The sequence below is a fragment of the Tupaia chinensis genome, unplaced genomic scaffold (genome assembly GCF_000334495.1).
Source record: "Tupaia chinensis unplaced genomic scaffold, TupChi_1.0 Scaffold143584_1, whole genome shotgun sequence".
In the NCBI taxonomy this organism is placed as follows: Eukaryota; Metazoa; Chordata; class Mammalia; order Scandentia; family Tupaiidae; genus Tupaia; species Tupaia belangeri.
In genome coordinates, this window is record NW_006203430.1 from 666069 (window position 1) to 683887 (window position 17819).

Sequence of the window (17819 nt, forward strand, 5' to 3'; positions counted from 1 at the left end):
AAGAAAGATAAAAAACATATGTGCATATCAACTGATGTGGGAAAAGCATTCAATAAAATACAACATCCCTTCGTGATTAAGATTCAGAAAAATTGGCATAGAAGGGACATTTGTGAACACAATAAAAGCCATACATGAAAAATTCATAGCTAACATCATACCGAATGGGGAAAAAAGTGGAACAAGACCAGGGTGCCCGCCCCCTTTTTCCACTCCCTTTCAATATAGTCGAACAAGACCAGGGTGCCCCCTTTTTCCACTCCCTTTCAATATAGTCCTGGAAGTCCTAGCCAATGCAATCAGACAAGGAACTAGAATAAGAGGAACTCAAGTAGGGAAATAAGAAGTAAAATTAGAAGTAAAATAAGAAGTAAAATAGAGATCTATTTGTTGAGGATTTGATTATATACATAGAAAACCCAAAAGAATCTACATGACCAACTGCAGTTCGAGTTGTGGACCCAGCGGCCTGAAACTCATGCTGGGCATGTGTGCATGTGTGTCCAAAATCCTGAGAGGAGAATGGAGAAGGGATTGCAGCCTTGTCATCCACCTGGGGGGTGATCTCACTTTCAGTCTCTCCGTCTCTTTCTGTCTCTTCAGTGAGCACACATGCCATATAGGAAAAAAATGCAACAGGAGGTTCCAACAGATGGCACGGTTGTTAAAGCATTGGACTCCCACATGGCAAACAACAGCTCATGACCGGACCTGATGGTTTGTTTTCTTACTTTCTCTCTCTCCCTCTCATATCTCTTTGGTGAGTGTTTGTGCCCAGCAAACTTAAAAAATAATAACAAATAAAATTAAATAAATAAAATAATTTTAAAAAATGCACTAGGAAAAGTATGAAAGCATCGTCTCCAATGGAAGTTAACTTACAGAAAGAACAAGACCCTCTGATAAAAATAGAGTGGGTGCTGTTCTGCAGCGTGCCTGAAGCTCACTACTGACAGGCTTCAAGCATGTACACAAACTTCCCTATTAGTTTTTTTGGTACCTTAGTCTCAAAAGTGAACTCAGATAAAGACTGCTGAGATTTGAGAAATGTCTGTATTGGAAAAAGCCAAACAACTCAACTAAAAAACAAATCAACAAAAATATCGGAAACAAGAAGTCAATGCACAGAACTGGAAAAGCAACAAAGATAACTTCAAATGTTATTAGAGAGTTAAGAAAAGATACATCATTTGCCCAATAAGAACAGATCCAATAAAAAACAAATCAGGGAATAAAAATGTGTTCTCAGAATAAAAAGAAAGCAATAGTATAATTAAAGCTGCAGTTGAAGGAATGGAAGACAAATGAAATATTTCATAAAACAACAGAAGAGAAAGATTTAAAAGCTAGATGAGAAAATACTGAGCATTAGTCTGGAAAAGCAAACAAGGAAAATGGAAAATATTATTATATTTTAATGCCAGAGAGCTTGTGTATGTGATAAAGAGACATAAAAACAGAGTAGAGAGACAGAGAGAGAGAAAGCACCACCCAAGAAGTATGGCCTAGCTATGCTGCAATCCTTTTTTCTCTGTTTCTCCATCCCATCAGGATCCTAAGCATGTGTGCATGTGCCGTGTGTATGTCAAGTCTCTGGGACCAGGATTCAAACTGCAGTTGTCCATGGGGATCCAGAGCCCTCTATAAAGTCCTTAACTCTTATGCTGAGGGGCCAGTTTGAAAAGAGTATTATTGAATAAATAAGATGAGAACATTTCCCAGAAACATGAACATTTCCAGACTGAAAGAATGAAAGGAAAAAAGGCCCATTTAGGAACATCAGAGATAAAAGAAAATTCTTAAAATTTCTAGAGGGGTGCAATTTTTACAGAAAGTAGGGAAGCGGGTATCTGAAGTAGGAAAATAATCCTTTTGGTGGCTTGAAATTTCAATGACAGCAGATATCTCAGCAATAAAAAGGTAAACATAACAAGGAACAATGCTTTTAATATTATGAAGAAAAAGGATTTCCAACTAGAATTTTACTCATACCAAACTATTATGGCTGATGAGACAGAAGTCATTTTAGACGATGGATGGTGGCATAGCGGTAAAATACGATGCTCTGCAAGGCTGACTCACATGGGAAGGTTTGCATCTGGAGAAGTCCCTGAGTAAGCCATGTATGTGCATGCCCATGATGCAGGGTTGGCTGAGGCTGGGGATGAATCCTGCTGGGGAGGGTGTGCTCTCTCTTCTTGTATCTCTCACTTATGTAAGAAATATATATACATATATATTATGTACTTTTGTATTGTATTATGTATTGTATTGTATTATGTATTTTTGTTTTGTAAGAAATAAATATAAATGTATATGTATGTAATATATATGTATATATATTTGTTCTTAAAAAGAGACATTTTAGACATACATATAAACAAACAAAAACCAATTCCTATAGACCTTATGTATCCTGAAAGGAAAAAAGAGAAATAAATCTGGGAAAAGAAGTTTCAGAATCTGTGAAATAGAGACTCTAGAAGAGAGGCAAAGGGAATTCCAGGAAGGAGGTAAGACCTAGAGAGATAACAGTACAGCAGGCCTGGGGAGAACTCAGCTCAGATGAAGGACAAAGGGTCACAGAGGCATACCTGGGGAGATAAAGTCATGGGGGGGGTGATTTAATGGAACACCTGATGTGTCTAAGTGCAACTGAAAAAAGTTTTTCCTCTGCTATTTGTTTTTAGTTATTTATTTGCCCCTTTATTTTAGTTTTTGATTTTTATTTATATTTAATTGTTGTAGAGGTGAGAGAAAATCAAGGAAAAGCAATATGAGGTTGCCCAGAGCACAGGCTGAGAGGAGTTACAACAGGCCTGGGGAGAACTCAGCTCAGATGAAGGACAAAGGGTCACAGAGGCATACCTGGGGAGATAAAGTCATGGGGGGGTGATTTAATGGAACACCTGATGTGTCTAACTGCAACTGAAAAAAGTTTTTCCTCTGCTATTTGTTTTTAGTTATTTATTTGCCCCTTTATTTTAGTTTTTGATTTTTATTTATATTTAATTGTTGTAGAGGTGAGAGAAAATCAAGGAAAAGCAATATGAGGTTGCCCAGAGCACAGGCTGAGAGGAGTTACAAACCCAGGGGAGGAGTTTGGGTTCCTAGCTTTCCTTGTGATACAACCGAGGGGTGTTTGTTTAAAACCAACCCAAGAGGTAGAGTGACTGAGATGTTCCCCTTTAGTAAAAAGGCTATTTCGAAGGACAGCAGAAGTTAGGTCTTTGAGATCAGGACTCCAAAGTGAAGGCTCCCACATGCCTCAATTAGAAGGAAGGTATGTAAAGATGTGGAATATGACAAGGAGCTCAAGAGTTGTACCTCTAATTCCTTAGATAAAGAAGAATAAAGCATGGAATGTCTAGGACAATTTCTCAACTATGTGTGTACTGTTGTTTATATTACTGATTTTTTTTTTTTAAAACAACTCTTTGGAAACTCTTACCAAGCTATTATTGTGTGTGTGTGTGTGTGTGTGTGTGTGTTTTCATGTACTGTTTTTTATATTACTGATGTTTTTTTTTTTTTTTAAAAAACAACTCTTTGGAAACTCTTACCAAGCTATTATTGTGTGTGTGTGTGTGTGTGTGTGTTCAAATTCCTTAATTTCATCATTTAGTTTAATATTTCTTTCCTTTTTGTAATCATTCTTCTATTTTTATAACATTTGAGTTGATCATTTAGTTTACTTTCATTTTTTCTTGCTGAGGAGGGTTTAAACTTACCTCTGAACATATATAGAGTGAAAACTCAGAAGTTTCTCTTCAGTGTTCCCGTTACACTAAGTCTAGATTTTCAGACCTTCATTTCATCATTTAGTTTAATATTTCTTTCCTTTTTGTAATCATTCTTCTATTTTTATAACATTTGAGTTGATCATTTAGTTTACTTTCATTTTTTCTTGCTGAGGAGGGTTTAAACTTACCTCTGAACATATATAGAGTGAAAACTCAGAAGTTTCTCTTCAGTGTTCCCGTTACACTAAGTCTAGATTTTCAGAGATTCAGATTTGGGTTCTCCTTTGAACCCATGATTGCTTAATTATAGTTAAGAATGTTTTTTTTTCAAAGTGTCCTAGATAACCAGATTGCTTCCTCGACAATTTATGGTTTAACTGTATTTTGATCAGAGAATAAGTCTGAACTCATTCTTAGTTTTTTTTTTTTTTTTTTTTGGAGAGGTTTTGCTATAGGGCGCATGCACTCGCCAGACAGACAGAGACAGAGAGAGAGAGAAAGCCCCCCCCCCAGGGGGGATGGCCACGCTGCAATCCCTTCTCCTCCATTCTCCTCTCAGGATCTCTCAGGATCTTGGGCATGCACACACATGCCCAGCGTGAGTTTAAGCCACCGGGTCCAGCACGCGAACCACGGTCGACTACGTGGGTGTCCAGCGACATAGCCATTACGCTAACTGCTGGTCCCAACTCATTCTTGGCTTTTAAGAATGAATCGACTTGTCTATAGTCAAATAGTTGCATTTTGAAAAGTGATTTTAAACAGATGTATACTATTTTCAGCTTCACATATACCTTTCAGTCGATCATTTTTCTTTTCTTTTTCTTCTTTTTTGAGAGATTTTTGCTATAGGGTGCATGCGCTCGCCACAAAGACAGAGAGAGACAGAGAGACAGAAAGCGAGAAATCACCCCCCAGGGTGGATGGGCACAACACAATTCTTTCTCCTTCATTCTCCTCTCGGGATCTTGGGCATGCACACACATGCCCAGCGTGAGTTTAAGCCACAGGGTCCGGGACTTGAACTGTGGTCAACTATGTGGGAGTCCAGAGACAGAGCCATTACACCAACTGCTGGTCTCTTCTTTCTTTTCTTAAATCATGTTATTCAGATTTTGTATATCCTTGTTTTTGCTCTTCCTATTTAACTTCATTTTCTGAAATGGATGAATTAAAGTCTCCTAATATTAGTCCTTTTCTCCTTATATTTTCTGCAGTTAAGATCTCAGTAATGTAATACCACATTTTTTTTAGTAAATGAAGACTTATGCCTGTTTTAATCTCATTATGAAATTTAATATTTTCTACTGCAAAGAACTTCCAATTACAGATGAGGAAACTGCAACTGAAAATAGACCATTTGCCACATACTACATTGTAAACAGGGGGTCTAGATACCCTACTCAAGACGAGTCTGACACTTTGAATATAAACTGAGAAATTGACACCACACACACACACACACACACACACACACACACACACAGGACCAGATACGAAAGAAAAAAACACCTAAAACAATTTTGAACATTATGCTTAGGGTGACAAAGGGATTCCAGATAAATCCTAGAGGCTTCCCTGTGCTGTAGGCATCCAGGAAGAGTACTGGAACAGCATCTTACCTCTATCTGACATGCCTACTTCTGAGCGGCAGAAGCTCTATTTGTGTGGTTTAAGGTATGACACATTAGTAATGTGTACCCTGAGTCTCACACACAAGTACTGAGGCAGAGGTCCTCACGTTGTCAAAATATCTGGCTCACTATGTAAAGATTATAATATAGACAGTCAGTAACACAGTGGTAATGCAACATTCTGCGAGGCTGAACCACATGGGAAGCTTCCAGGCTAGCCACCATAGACCTCTCTGAACACACTGAGCATCAGCATGCCCATGATCCTGGCTGCTGAGGCTGGGGGTACACTGAAGCGTAAGGACCCTACTGGGGATACCTGTCTTTCTGTCTCTGTCTCTTTCTCTGTCTCACTTGCTCATGGAGGAAAGTAACTTAAAAATCTATAATTATTAGTTTCTAGATAAGTTAGTTACCTTGGCATATTTTATGACAGAAAGAAAGATCCGGTCTTTCAGAGAGTGCATTCTACTTATTTAGAAAGCAAAACAAAACAAAACAATTTTACATCTAATCCTGGACACTGGCTCAGGGTAAGTTTTCATTTTGTAGTCCCAATGTTGTCATCTTTAAATATTTCTATGTTAACAAATACACCTACTTTATTTTACTCGCTATGTAAATTCATTCAAATAAAAATGTAAATTGTGTGATAATTATGTGCCAAAAGTCCTGTTTCCATACAGATAAGAACTGATGCAATTTCTTTCAAATAATGGTTTATGCAGATTCTACATGAACTCCAAGCAGCTTTCAATATAATTGTTAACCCCTTGACTATTTTAATAAAAACTAAAATAAACTCGTCTGAAATCCATCTCAAAAGGACATGCAGAGGTGCATGTGATCTATTAGAGTTAGTATGATTTTCAATGTCTTTAGTGATATCCTGATGTCATCATTCTCCTTGTCAGCTGTACACAAAATAAGATGCTGACAACTTATTTTAAGAAGGCTGTTTACTTCCTTTCAAAACACCAAGGCTTCGGTAACAGAATCAGAAGTGACATGAAATTGTAAAAATAACATTCATTACTTGCAAGCACTTCACTGCCTTGGAGTATTTCGTAAAAGAGCAGCTGAAATAGTCACCGTCCTTAAAGCAGAGTGCTACACCTTCAAGCTTTTTTTCCCTAGGTTCTGAAAACATAAGTCAACTGAATAGTCTTACACAGGCCTTAAAGAAACTAGGGTTTTTCTTCTTCGCTTTTTAAAATATAAGAATATTTGCTAAATGGGAGCAGCAGTTAGCGTAATGACTATGTTGCTGAACTCCCATGTAGTCAACCACGGTTCACGTCCTGGATCCGGTGGCTTAACCTCACGCTGGGCGCGTGTGCGTGCGTGCCCAAGATCCTGAGAGGAGAATGGAGGAGAAGGGACTGTGGTGTGGCCATCCCCCCTGGGGGGTGATTTCTCGCTTTCTATCTCTCTGTCTGTCTCTGTCTTTCTGGCGAGCACACGTGCCCTATAGCAAAAGCTTCTGAAAAAAAAAAAAAAAGAATATTTGGGATCAGCAGTTAGCGTAATGGCTATGTCACTGGACTCCCATGTAGTAGATCGCAGTTTGAATCCCAGACCCGGTAGCTTAAAACTCACACCAGGTGCGTGTGCGTGCATGCCCAAGATCCTGAGAGGAGAATGGAGGAGAAGGGATTGCGGCATGGCCATCCCCCGGGGGAGCGATTTCGCGATTTCTCGCTTTCTGTCTCTGTCTCTCTCTGACTGTCTGGCAAGCGCATGCGTCCTATGACAAAAACCTCTCCCCCAAAAAAGAAAGAATATTTGCTTAAGAATCTTCTGTACCAGAGACTGTAAGAATCATCTTCCAGAATGCTACCTTCAACATTTCCATGACAAGAAGGAAAAAAAAATTGAAATATGCATGTTTTACTCATTTAAATTCATCAGAAAACTCAAGCTAGAAATGACTATAACAGTACATCTAGAAATCTGGAAGAAGGCAGGGACTTTCTTATCTCTGTCTTACCAATTCCTAGACGTATAAGAACAAAATACATAACATAACCTTGGGCCTGTTATGGCAAATTTCTAGTAGGCATACATGTGTGTGTATTCTCAATACATACTGCCAAAGAGAAGTACTAAGAACAATATTTTTTTAAAAGGTTTTTGCCATAAGGTGTGGTACTCACCAGAGAGACACACAGACAGTGAAAGGGAAAGTGAGAAATCACCCCCTGGGGAGATGGCCACGTCACAATCCCTTCTCCTTTATCTTCCTCCTGGGATATTGGGCACACACGCACACACCCGGTGTGGTTTTGAAACCACCAGGTCTAGGACTTGAACTATGGGCAGCCATGTGGGAGCCCAGTGATGTAACCACTATGCCATCTGCTGGCCCCAAGAACAGTATTTTTAATATCCTAGAATTATGTAAAATTTAGACCACAACAATAGCATGAAAATGATCCCTAGAGATTATGGATAACATTGAAATGATTTTTGCTTAGTTAACAGAATTTTAAAATTCTTAAGTTATACACATAGTTACATTTGTAAATTGATCGACTTAGTAAAGGACAATGACTAAATGATTGAAATGAGATAGAAATGCCTATCTTTTACTAGAGTTAACCTGTATTACCCATAATCCTCACTCTCCAATAATACTTTAGAGTCAACAGTAACTCCAGCAAAAAAAAAAAAAAAAATCTATCCTTGATGTTAGAAGGTGGTGTGGTGGTTAAGGGCGCTGGACTCCCACACGACTGACACAGTTCAAGTCCCAGACCTGGAGGCTCGCTTTCTCTCTCTTTCACTGTCCCTCTCTGGTCAAATTAAAATAAATAAATAAATAAAAGTTAAATAAAGTAATTATTGAAAAAAATAAAAAGAAAGAGGAGATTGGCATCTCTCTTAAAAAATAAAAAAAAATAGCGGGAACCAGCAGTTAGCGTAATGGCTATGTCGCTGGACTCCCACGTAGTTGACCGCAGTTCGCATCCTGGACCAGGTGGCTTAAAACTCACGCAGGGCGCGTGTGCGTGCGTGCCCAAGATCCCGAGAGGAGAATGGAGGAGAAGGGATTGCGGCATGACCATGCCCCCTGGGGAGTGATTTCTTGCTTTCTGTCTCTCTGTCTCTCTCTGTCTGTCTGGCGAGTGCATGCACCCTATAGTGAAAACCTTTCCAAAAAAAAATATATACATATAGCTATCCTTATCCCTTGAATTCAAGATTGTGTTAAATACAATAAAAACTATTTGCATTTCCTTTCATAGGTTAAGTTAGAATTGACTGGGTCCTCAGAAAAGTCCTGATGCATTTTTGCATTAAAAAAAAAACAGGCATGGGAACCAGCAGTTAGCGTAGTGGCTATGTCGCTGGACTCCCACGTAGTCGACCGCGGTTCGCGTCTCGGACCCGGTGGCTTAGATCTCACGCCGGGCGCGTGTGCGTGCGTGCCCAAGATCCCGAGAGGAGAATGGAGGAGAAGGGATTGCGGCGTGACCATCCCCCCTGGGGGGTGATTTCTCACTTTCTGTCTCTATGTCTCTCTCTGTCTGTCTGGCGAGCGCACGCGCCCTATGGCGAAAAAACCTCTCCAAAAAAAAAAAACAGGCACATATGTCATGACTTTTCCAATGAACCAAGATTTACCTGATGGTTTAAATGCCTTGTAAACCTACATAAAAAGGCAAGTTCATGAAACATCCAGCTCTCTAATTTTTTGACTTTTTCATTTTAGAGAAAAGCAGCTAACTACAGGTACTCATTGTGTTTCATTTTTCTTTTCTGAAAGCATGGCATCATTAAGCTTTAGAAGACCTTTCTCCTACTTACGGGAGCCCTGCTCTGTCATAACAAGGTGTAGAACTGGACCAGAGCCATGGCCCAATTATGAGCCATTACACCTGAGCAGCTCTGCGAGTCTGAGGTCTAGACAGGATGCCCTTTCATGCCTGTTAACTCACTCAAAACATCCCACGGTTCTCATCTACAGCATTTCACTATTTTTCCTCTAGGCTTCACACAATGCTTTTTCTTTGAACTTTTCTTTATTTTTACATTCTTCTAGTTTCTTCAAAAGTTCGGAGCACAACTTCTAAAGGCTACCTGGTAAATGAAATCATATTAAATATTCTGGATATTTCTGATAATTAAATAATACAGAAAAGAACATCAGTGAGACCCCATTTACACCATAGTAAATGAGCAAGAATTCAGGGGAGCTGATGAAATGGAGTGGCATGTGACTACTTAATCCCCAAGCTTTCAGAATCCAGAGGGAAAAGGTGAACCAGCAATACCTAAGGACAGTGTGGGAGGCAACTGAGTTTTAATGAACTGAAAGAGGCCTTAAGTGGGCTGCTGCTCAACAGTCTTGTTTATTTATTTATTTATTTTTTTGTCTTAACGATTTTGGCTTTTATTTTATCTTATTATTTATTTATTTTTTTTAATTTACTCACCATACATCTTTATGGTATACAAAATGAATTTTGCCACCTTGAATACACTGAATATCGGTCCAGTCAAAGACAATATCATACACATTATCATCAGCAGACAATATTCAGTCTTAATGAGCTGTCCAGCAATGATATTTGTTATTTTAGCACCAGCACCGCAGGAGAGTAATCTCCAGAGAGCTCTATAGGCCAGATAAACCACAGTGTTTCTCGTCTGGTTAACTTTAAGGAATTCAGTTTTGCAGGAGGCACTGAGATAGCCAGGTATTTCACCTAGAAATTCCTGCCACTCAAAAATCTACAAGAAGGCGGCAGAATATGGTCACCTAACGGCTTCCTGCGATGATAGAAACGTTCTGTACCTGTGCTGTCCGACAGGGTAGCCCTGGCCACATGTGGCTATTGAGCATTTGCAATCAGGCTAAGTGTGACGGAGAAACTGCAGTTGTAATGTTAATTGTCACTAATTTAAATTTGAGCAGATATCTGTGACTAGTGACTACCATATTGGACTTTGCAGTTCTAGATTAAACATACACACACACACAATTTAATTCATTAAATTTATGAATTTCATTCATAAATTCACATCCCCACACACCTAAAGCCTGAGGAGAATTTTTATGTAGCCACATTATCCGAGTGATGTCTGGACAGTGATTCCATCAATGCCCACAGATTTCTCACTTACTACAGATCAGCCTTCTAGTTATGTGATTCTCTAGGCCCCTCCTTCTAACTGACCTTCACTCTTTCTCCTCCCAGCATATCGAGACACTAACACCAGCTCCAGCTCTGCCGTCATAAACCATTTGCACAAGTAATCAAAATGGCTGTGTGTCTTTGTTTCTTTTCTAAGAACACTATACTAAGTTTATATTTTATGTATTAATATATTTACATATATAACATTCCTATATGCTGTTTAGAAGTGTTCATCATTATGTCTCAAAGTAACATGTTTCTTGATTCATTTACAAAGGTTTAGGCGCTGGTTTCCAGGATTGAATTTCTTCTGTATTGTATTAAGATTTCTTCTACTCAAACATTTTCCTGTTTCACATATCATATGGTTTATTCTTTCTGCTTTATACTAATCTGTGATATTTGTTTTTAATATATTCACAAATTTAGACAAATTTGATGTCAATTCTGTTCAGTTTTAATTTATTTATTCTGTTACTACACCACCAACATGAATAATGCATCTAAACATTATTTTTACAGTTGATGGGGATAGAAAAATTAGTGAGGACTTATACATTTATTTGTACTTATTTTTCCTTATAAACACCATCTGCTCTATATTATTCTTAAGTATGTAAAACACAAGCATATTCTGAAACATAAATTCACACATTTTTTAGTCTTTCACAGAAATATCTTATATCCAACTGAGTAAAAAAGAGAAAAAGAAATAGGGGCAAGATGCAAACAAGGGAGGGATTGACAAGAATCCTTTGGAATTTCTCTTTTAAAAAAAGCAAGATTTGTCAGTGGTGTGCAGATAATTCAGGACTGGGGTGGAACATAGGGTAGGGAGGTGTGTCTGAGAGAATCAAGACCTGTTAGCAAAGTTGCTAGAGAATAGAAACTCTAGGACAGGACACTTGAGTCCAGGAAAGCTCCAGAAGACTGGAGGTGGGCAGATAGCAGGAAATACCGAGGGACGCATTAACAGCAGAGATAAGGGAATGTGATGGAGGTAGGGGCTTCAAGAGATTCAACTGTAAAGCTATTTGTAACTGCTAATCCACATGATGTTTTCATTCATCCTTAAAATAATATAAACAAGAAAAAAATTTTACCTGTGATGTCCTGAATAACGTGGACCACGGATATGGCCTATTCCTCGGCACCCTGGAGTAGGACAAACAGCTTGACCTGGAAGGACTTTCACATCATTTGCTCCTTCAGGAAGTAAAAGAACATACCTTAAAAAACACTCTCATTAAAGAAGAACTGGAAAGACTAAAATGTGTAAAAGAAGTTTCTTGAGAATTTTATAAATTGAAAACTAACTAAAAAACACTTATTGAGTACTCATGATGTTTTATAAAGTGATTTAACAAAAAATAACAGTGCTATAAAAATAAACACTAACAGCACAACTAAAATAGAGGAAAGAAAATGAATAGGCATTGAAGAAATTTTTTTAAAAAGGCAGCCATGAACACATCCACTAATTTCTTTCAGAGATTACCTGTGACAAAGGCAACATGACCATGAGCTAAGAACGAGTACATAAAACCTCTACTCAATTGAGTTAACAAACAGGGCATGCAGAAGACAGCAAAGACGACCCTACACATACTTATTCAAGTAGGTGTCAAGATAGGGAAAAGAACTCATATTATACTGTTCTATGCTATACTATACCATACGATACTGTACTATTTGTATCATCATAATAATGCACCATACTGTATGCACTTACAAGGTCATACTGTACCATGCTGTACTGTACCATACTGTATTATACTCTTCAGTGCTATATTGTAATATACTCTATTATAACCACACCATACCACACTATACGGCACTATTCTCTACCATGCTGTTCTGTAACATGTTAGACTGTACTGCACCGTGTACTATGCCACGGCGCACTGTGCCGCGCTACACTGTACTATATACTATGCCACGGCGCACTGTGCCGCGCTACACTGTACTATATACTATGCCACGGCGCACTGTGCCGTGCTACTGTACTGTATACTATGCCACGGCGCACTGTGCCGTGCTACATTGTACTGTATACTATGCCACGGCGCACTGTGCCGCGCTACACTGTACTATATACTATGGCACGGCGCACTGTGCCGTGCTACTGTGCTGTATAATCAGTACTATGCCACAGGGCACTGTGCCGTGCTACACTGTACTGTATACTATGCCACGGCACACTGTGCCGCGCTACACTGTACTATATACTATGCCACGGCACACTGTGCCAAGCTACACTGTACTATATACTATGCCACGGCACACTGTGCCAAGCTACACTGTACTATATACTATGCCACGGCACACTGTGCCGCGCTACACTGTACTATATACTATGCCACGGCGCACTGTGCCGCGATACTGTACTGTATACTATGCCACGGCGCACTGTGCCATGCTACACTGTACTATATACTATGCCATGGGGCACCGTGCCGCGCTACACTGTACTGTATACTATGCCACGGCGCACTGTGCCATGCTACACTGTACTATATACTATGCCACGGGGCACCGTGCCACGCTACACTGTACTGTATACTATGCCACAGCGCACTGTGCCGCGCTACACTGTACTATATACTATGCCACAGCACACTGTGCCATGCTACACTGTACTACTATATACTATGCCATGCTATACTGTATTATGCTATACCACGCTATACTGTACTACACTATATCATGCTATATTGTATTATACTATACCATGCTATACTGTACTATACTATGCCATGCTATACTGTAATATACTATGCCATGTTGGACTATACCATGCTATACTTACTATACTATACCGTGCTGGACTATACCATGCTATATTGCATTACACTATACCGTGCTATATATTATGCTATAGCATGTTGGCCTATACACTATGCTATACTGTATTAGACTATACCATGCTGGACTATACTGTGCTATACTGTATTAGACTATACCATGCTGGACTATACTGTGCTATACTACATTACACTATACCATGCTGGACTATACCATGCTATACTGCATTACACTATACCGTGCTGGACTATACCACGCTACACTGTATTACACTATAGCATGCTGAACTATACCACGCTACACTGTATTACACTATAGCATGCTGAACTATACTATGATATACTGTATACACTATACCATGCTGACTATACTGAGCTATACTGTACTACACTCACTATACCATGCTGTACCGTACCATAATACATCATATCCTACTAAACCATACCACACTATTCTGCAGTATTTATTATACCATACTGTGCTATATTGTACTAGATCATACTATACTATATTACTCTGTATAATTCCATGCTACATACAATACTACTATATTGCATTATACTGTCCTATGCAGTACTGTACCATAGCATACTATTCTGTGCTATACCATACTATTTTGTACATATTAGATCCTGAAAGTTCCATTCCATACCATCATACTCTTCTGGGCCCTACTTCCCTGATACTCCAGGCTCCTCTTCCCTTTTCACTCTTAGACTTCCATTTCCTGTTTAACAAACTCCCTATTTCCTTATTCTTTTTTTTTTTGGAGAGATTTTCACTGTAGGGCGTGTGCGCTCGCCAGACAGACAGAGAGAGACATAGAGACAGAAAGCGAGAAATCACCCCCCAGGGGGGATGGTCACGCCACAATCCCTTCTCCTCCATTCTCCTCTTGGGATCTTGGGCACGTACGCACACGCGCCCGGCGTGAGTTTTAAGCCACCGGGTCCGGGACACGAACCACGGTCGACTACGTGGGAGTCCAGCGACATAGCCATTACGCTAACTGCTGGTTCCCCCATTTCCTTATTCTTAACTTAATATTTCTAGTTTCATCTGGAAGTTTGTTGAAGATGTGGCTTCCCTCTTCAGGAGAATCTTAATTTCCTTACACATACATGCCTCAGGATTAACAAAGAGCAAATGCCCTCTTTTCCTACCAGCGCCTCCTCTACACCACACATGTAAGACTCCTGTTCTTCCAAAGCTGCTATGGGCTCTCTGCCACCTGCCTTCTCATTGCTCTCACCCATCTGCCTGCTGTCTCCCATATCATTCAGGTAATGCTTTATCCCAGTCACAGCCATTGCTGTGCAAACTCAATACCCACATGGCCATCCTGTCCAGCAGGCCACCTTAGTGGATTATTAGCTTCCTTATCTTCAGTGTTCTTTTCCCCAAATTCATCTGGCTTTCTCTCTCTTCCTCTCACCCGCCCCCCACAATCCTGTTGATCATCCAAAATGGCCCTGCTTCTATCAATAAAACTGGGAGCCAAGATCCCATCTGATACAAAACCATGTCCTTTTCAGATTGCTTGCTTAGATGCTCCAAATGCTGATGATGCTTTCAGCACTAATGGAACTTTCAGGTTACTCACTTCCCTTCTTTTATCATCAGTTCCTTCTCATTATAACCTCCTTTTCTTGTCTAACTTAGATTCCATCAAGCGTTGTCAAGGTCACACCACCTGAGCAGAACTGGTCTTGGAAGCTAAGTAGGATTGGGCCAGGTTAGTATTATATGAGAGATTCTATCAACATTGTTCGATTCTCTATTATAAGTAACTTAAGCTCCTTTGTCTCTCTGACTTTATTTCACACTTGGTTGTGGAAAAATATGCAATGGCTCATGGAACTATCCTGCTGCTCTATATTTTACATAACTAAGTTTACCTGAGGAAAAAAATGCACATAGTGAAGACGAACTTACCAAAACACCACTATCTCAAATCTTCCAATTAGCTTCATCCTTTGGCTTTCAGCGCTGAGCTTTCCTGCTAGTAACTGAGAAAACAGGAGCCAGTAGATAGGAACTCCATCCCTGCCCAGCTGTGCGCTATTATTTCTCTCCTCCAGTCCTTTACAATGAGGGAACATTCTTGCCTCTCCAAAGCAAATCCTTTATCATTTATGTTGGGCTATCATCCACCTCTTTTCTCCAGGATCTTTGGGGTATCATATATTTCAGTCACTCCCTGATTATTGGCCATCATTTAAACATATTCTACTTTCTCTCATTGTAAAAAGACACAAATGCGAAACAAGACAGAAAACAATCCTAAAACAACTTGGATCTCACATCGCCCTTTAGCTGGTCACTCTTCTCCCCTTCATAACCAGACTTCTCCTCACATCTTACTTCCCAAACCACATTAATCTACCTACCGAGGTTATTAATGACCGTGTTGCACTGAGCCTCTGTGTACTGCTGAATATGCACCAAGATCAATGTCTTGGCATTTTAATCCCAATTGGCTTTCTCCTTGTTGAATTGCTGCTGTATATTGGCTTTAGTGACCTCATACTGTGGTAGTTTCCCTTCTGCAAATTAACATTCTCTGGTAAGCTCCATGGCCAGCTCTTCCTCCCATAGCCAACTTTGGAATGCTAGAGAACACCCTCAAGGTTTGTTCCAGGGGCATCCATTTCTACAACTTTATTTATTAACTGCAGCTACAGATGCTCACAGACTATAATTAACACATTCTTTAAGTTCCAGATCAATATATCCAACTTGTCATTCAACATCTCCACTATAACTCTTCAAGTCACTTCAAACTCAATGTGCTCAAAATGTGATCATCCTGTCCTCCTAAACTTCTTTTTCCCTGGAGCCATTCATCTCAATAATGCACCACACTCCATGCCAGAAACCTGCATCCTTGACACTCCAGCTCCCTCATTTTACTGTACCCCAACTATCAATCGATCCTTAAATTCTTAAATTTCTTTAATCTGCAAATATTTCTTTATCTTTACAGTGACTAGTCTAATCCACTTCATTATCATCCAATAGTTGGAGAATTTCAGTATAATTCTTTACCCATCCTGATTTATTCTCCATCTTGTAACCAGAGCACTATTTTCAAAACACAAATCTCATAATACAACCCCTTCCCTTTTAGGACCTTTAAGTGACCTCTCATTGCTGTTAAGACTAAGACCCAAATCCTTAACTTGGCTTACTTGATCTGGCTCTCGTCTATCTCTTCAGAGATACTTTAACTTGATTTTTCTTCTTATTTAATACTCTGCATCCATACTGACCTTTTCCTATTCCTTGAATCTGCCAGATTCTTTCTCAGATCCAGGCACTGAATGTTGGAATGAGCGTCCCATTATTACTGGGATAACTTCTATTATCTTTCAGGTCACAACTTATATTTCACTTCCTTAGCCTGACTTCTAAGGAGAGTTTAGATCCCCATTTTATATAACATTTACTTCAACTACAAACTAAATGATTATTTACTGTCTCTCTTATCAGACTATAAGCTACAAGACTGAGTATATTTCACTATGTGTCAACAGTACCTAGCCTGATACATAGCTGGAACTCAACAAATGCTTGTTGAATAAGTAGCCGATATTCCAAAGTTCTTCTCTCAAGGTGCTCATAGTGCAGAAAAGAGGCTTATGTATAAGCTAAAAATTTGCATTGCAGTATAATTACATTGCATAAAAATACTGAGGCAAGGACCCAATGTGTGGTGATATTAGAACAAAATATGTAAATCTCAAATATGTTTTCTTTACATTTATTAAAAAATAAGAAAGCATTTTTAGGCATTTTTTTATACTTTCACAACTTTGTGAAAAATCTTGATGGATAAATAGAGAGAAATAAGAGTTGCCCTCTCCAAGGGCCGTTTTTGAAAACAGCTTGGGAAATAATTAGCTTTTAGGCCCATCCACAGTAGCATGCACTGCTAAGATGCTATGCTCTGCAGGCTGGAACAATTTGGAAGGCCTGGATTTCATTCCTGGTCCAACCTAAAGGCTGGCATGGAATGGCTGGCACCTGTATCCCAGCGACTCAGGAAGACTGAGGCAGGAGGATCCCAATACAGTGAGACTCTGTTTAAAAACAACTTTTAAAAAACAAATCAGAAGAACTGTGCTTTAAAAACTGTAAACAAGTCCCTAATTAATAAACATGCTTGTTGTCATTCAGGAAATAAAATATCTATGAGAAAAAAAAAAAAACATAAGATACATAAGTAGAATTTTCTCCAAACTATATCTCACAATGTATCATCCAGGCTACCATCACAAAGGTCTAGAATATTAAACCTTTATACAAACAAACAAACAAAACAAACGAAAGATTCTTCATCAGTCAGCCCAGAATGTAACTGTGTACGGAAATATTCCACACACACTGAACTCTCAGTGAATGCTACTTGGCATTATTTTCAGTACTATGCTAATGTACTTGCTGAAATTAAGATTTAAAGTGATGTTTTTAATATTTATCAATGCATATTT

At 39.2% G+C, this 17819-nt stretch overlaps 1 protein-coding gene across 1 annotated transcript in view; it reads right to left on the reverse strand.

The window, feature by feature from the left end:
- The window catches only part of L3MBTL4 (L3MBTL histone methyl-lysine binding protein 4), a 494670-nt gene that overhangs the window by 173983 nt on the left and 302868 nt on the right, over positions 1-17819 (reverse strand). The window contains exon 14 of the mRNA XM_006164002.3: positions 11625-11727. Coding sequence (XP_006164064.1) covers positions 11625-11727 — 103 coding nt within the window. The remainder of the gene's footprint in view (positions 1-11624; positions 11728-17819) is intronic.